The sequence below is a fragment of the Rhincodon typus genome, unplaced genomic scaffold, assembly GCF_021869965.1.
Source record: "Rhincodon typus isolate 14 unplaced genomic scaffold, sRhiTyp1.1 hic_rhity00000415, whole genome shotgun sequence".
Lineage (NCBI taxonomy): Eukaryota > Metazoa > Chordata > Chondrichthyes > Orectolobiformes > Rhincodontidae > Rhincodon > Rhincodon typus.
This window is the reverse complement of record NW_025966053.1, coordinates 3549-7522: the sequence shown is the minus strand read 5'-3', so window position 1 is coordinate 7522 and position 3974 is coordinate 3549. Positions and strand designations below refer to the sequence as shown.

The following is a 3974-nucleotide window of genomic DNA, read 5'->3' as shown; positions in this document are numbered from 1 at the left end:
CACTAAATCCACTACAATGACACGATGAAGGTTAATAATTTATTCTTATCATTTGGAAACTTGGATTCTGAGGCAGAGGGAAATGGGTTTTTGGTTTTAGTTCTGTGAAGGTAACCTTTTTTTTAAAAAAATAAGGCCAGAAAGTAAGTTTTTAATAGTGGAGATCAAAACAGCATTTCCAAGAAATCATATGACTTTAGTTAACCAAACAGCATTTATGGGAGATGAGTGTTAGCTGGCTGAGTGTTTTATAACCTAAAGATAAAGAGAGAGAGTGAGCGAGAGAGATAGAGAGACAGAGAGAGAGACGTTGTAAGTTGAGTAAAACACTTTAAAGTGAATTTCAGAGTGATATTTCACCGGTGTAAGAGAAATTGCTGGCAAGAAAAAGACTGAATCATTCTTTTTTGCTGCTTATGATAAGATCTTTCCGAATTGCATTTTTTTTTCTTTTTTCTGCGTGTGTAACTAAGTTTGATGTTTTTGTTAAAAGTACATTGGCAGACTCGAGAAGATGTTCAATGACTGACCACCAGGGTAAACAAATTGCAGAAATAAAAACCTTACAGTCAATCGAGCCACGTTTCACTCTGGAATTGGGAGCCGTTCACCATTAGCATCAGCTGAGATCAGAGCAACAATAACCACTATGTTAGTCAGCACTGCAACCAACATAGAACAGGATCCCTAAAACAGCACCAAATAAAAATACCAATTTCTCTGGCTCAAGGTGTATGTTGTGGGGGAAATGACAAATAGGACTTGGCGGGAGCTCCTTGCTGATCTTAAAAAAGGCCCATAGCACCTTCTTCAATCACCTGGAATAACCAGAGTTGGAGGACAAGGCTTCAGTTAACATCTGATTAGAAACAGCTAACAGTGCTGTACCCTTCCCTAGTTCCGCAGCGAAGAGTCAGTTTTGATTCCGTCCCTGGAGTGAGACTTGAACTTGAACCCACTGCTTTCTAATGCAGAGGAGATGGTCCACAAATGAACCAAACTGACCCTCATTTGCTTCATCTGCAGTTTTCCGTAAAACACTGCCTTTCGCTGTATGTGAGGGAATTCCTGGGTTCTGACCCAGCATCAAAGAAGGAACAGCAATATAGTTCACATCTTAAATACAATGAACAGTATTAGTCTCCTTATTTAGGGAAGGATGTACATACGTTGTAGGCGGTTGGGAGGAAATTGTATGGATTGATACTTGGAATGAGTGGATCGGACAGGCTGGGCTTGTTTCCAGTGGCATTGAGAAGAGTGAGGGGCAATCTGAATGAAATGTATATGATCCTGAATAGTCTTGTCAAGGAGGACAGAGAAAGCATGTTTCTGCTTGTGAGCCAATCCAGAAACAGTGAGCTCTGTTTAAAATTCCGAGGTCACCCCTTTCAGGGCAGAGATGAGGAGAAACGCTTTTTCCTCAGAGGTCTGTGCAACTGTGGCACATTGGATGGTCAAATATGTTTAAGAGAGGCAAATCCATTCTTGTTAGGCAGGGGTTTTGAGGGTTATCAGACATAGTTGGGGACGTGGAATTCAAAACACAAACAGCTCAGCAGAGTAGACTGAAAGGGCAAAATGATGTATTCTGCTGCTATTTCACAGGTTTTTATGTAGTTCAACCTCTTACACAGTGTGGACTGCTCAACAATAGAGGTTATCTGTGGAACTGGGCAAGGACCTAACATCTTCAGGAGCATTAAACAAGAGGAAACAAAACTGAACTGAAATTCTGAACTGTGTTTTCTTTATTTTACTGATTTATTACTACGATTTTGTACTTTTGGAGATTTGTAATGCTGGACTTTTTATTTATTTACTTTTCTGATTTACTTTCTCCCTAAGAATTTGTACTCCAGAATCTGTAGCTAGGTACCTTTGTATCTAAGATGGCACCATGTACGGCACTACTAGACACATTTCACTGTACTCCTGTACTTCAGTACACAGTGACAATAAAGCTAAATCTAAAGATGACGCTCTAAGTGGCGACTTGTAAACTTTTCACTGCACTCACGTGAGTATGTGACAATAAAGCTAATTCTATTTCAATTCAAAGCAATAAATAATTAATTCTTCATCACAAAAGATGAATAATTTAATCTGATTCACCGCTATTGAGGTGAACATTTAGAGGATATGATACAGTGGCAGTAAAACGACCCAGGATTTACAATCCCTTCCCCAGTGAGGCTTCCTCACTTCTCTCAGTGCCAGGATTACTCACCAGGGGGAGATCAGTCTTGTGTCGGCCTAGGATATCCGGCGTGCTCAGGGCAGCTCTCCATCGGTTCGAGCATCTGTGAGGGGTTTTGCCACTGCTCGGGGCGATCGGACTGGCTGAGGACGATCGAGGACAGAGAGGAACAGCTAGAAAGTTCATGGAAATAGAAGGAGAGAAAGTGGACGGCGCAGGAAGGGAGGGATGGGCGGCGAGGAGGGATCAGGGAGGGGATTCAGAGCAATGGGGGAGAGATAGAGAGGGGGTGATGGGGAGGCAGGAATTGGGTAATGTGGGGAACAGGGAGGGAGTCAAATGGGACAGGAGACAAAGTGGTGCAGGAAGTGAGGAGGCAATAAAATAAGATACAACAGAGTAGAAAAGAGGTCAAATATTATGAGAGAGAGGAAAAAGAGAAGAGAAAGAGGCAAAGACAGAGGGAGAAAAAATAGAGAGAATAGATGAAGCAAACACAAAGATAAGAGGAAAAACAGTGAGGCATAAAGAGGAAGAGTAAGGTAGTCGAGATGGAGACACAGTGAGGCAGAGCGCAAGAGATAGTCAGAAAGAAATAGTGGACACAAGGAGACAGACAGAGTCAGCAGGATAAGTAGACAGTCAGACAGGCAGATAGACAGATAGAGAGAGCGAGCGATGGAGTGGAGGAGAGAGAATAACGATTGGATAAAATGTTATTTTTCACTTTTTAACAGAAGTCTTTGACCAAAGTCCCTTACAAACCATACCATATAAAGCGTATCAGAACAATGGGTGAACAAACCTGTATCTCGGCCATTACCCGTTAAAACAGCAACACTCCTGCTCCTGGCGAGGAAGGACAGTGTTGGAGTCATCAGGCGGTCCACAATACTGCTCTCCCAGGGGCTCAGTGGCAAACGGCGAGCTGTAGGAAGACAAGACCAGTGTCAGCATTCAGAGCCTGGAACCAGGAGCAGGCAGAGGCAGGGGGAGGTAGCGGACGGCCCGGGGGAACTGTCAGACCTGCCAACTCCGAGCCAGGCTGCAGTGACTGTGGTAAAACACGGAAGGCAGCAGATCCAAAGAATGTCAGACAAACATGGAAACTAGCAGGGAAGGATGTGAAAGGGTGGAATTCAATCTCAGCACCTGTCATTTAGCTGGAGTTCCCCTTCCCCTGACCTTAAAGAGTTAAATCTAACAGCACCATGGAGGACGTGCAGCATATTGTACATGTGTCAAACCTTTAATATAGTTGTCCAATGGGTCCCATTCCCCTGTGCCAAATAGCTTTTCATTTTTTCCTAAACATTTAACCAAATTTCCATTTTAAGTAATTATTAGATCTGCTTTCACCATTACTTGGGCAAACCATTCTAGTTGCTGAGTGAAAGTGTTTAGCACATCTTTGGCTCTTTTACCAGAGATCTGAAATCTATCTCCTCTGATGAACGATCCTCCTGCCAGAGCTAAAATGGACTGTCAGCACGGGGCAGGGCTGGTGCCAAATCTGGCAATGGATCAAGGGGCAATGGCAGCTCCATTACAAACCAACATAACCGGTGCCTGCAGAGTGGCACAGTCAGTGTTTCCAGACATTGCTGAGGCAGGATCAGCAAGGAGGTCTGAGAGGATTAGTTCATTTGTCCTGATAGATTGCTCTGTCACCATCCCAGTGTCAGTGAGGGTGATCAGTTGTATTGATTAGGATCCCAGTGTTATGAGAAATATTGCTCACACTGATAGGATCCCAGTGTTAGAGAGGGTGATC

At 43.4% G+C, this 3974-nt stretch overlaps 1 protein-coding gene across 1 annotated transcript in view; it reads right to left on the bottom strand.

Moving 5' to 3' along the window:
• Positions 1 to 585: 585 nt before the first annotated feature.
• LOC109923559 (MAP7 domain-containing protein 1) overlaps positions 586 to 3974 on the bottom strand; it is a gene marked incomplete at its 5' end in the record, with an annotated part of 5056 nt that continues 1667 nt past the window's right edge. The window contains 3 exons of the mRNA XM_048621296.1: positions 586 to 687; positions 2231 to 2373; positions 3006 to 3128. Coding sequence (XP_048477253.1) covers positions 586 to 687; positions 2231 to 2373; positions 3006 to 3128 — 368 coding nt within the window. The remainder of the gene's footprint in view (positions 688 to 2230; positions 2374 to 3005; positions 3129 to 3974) is intronic.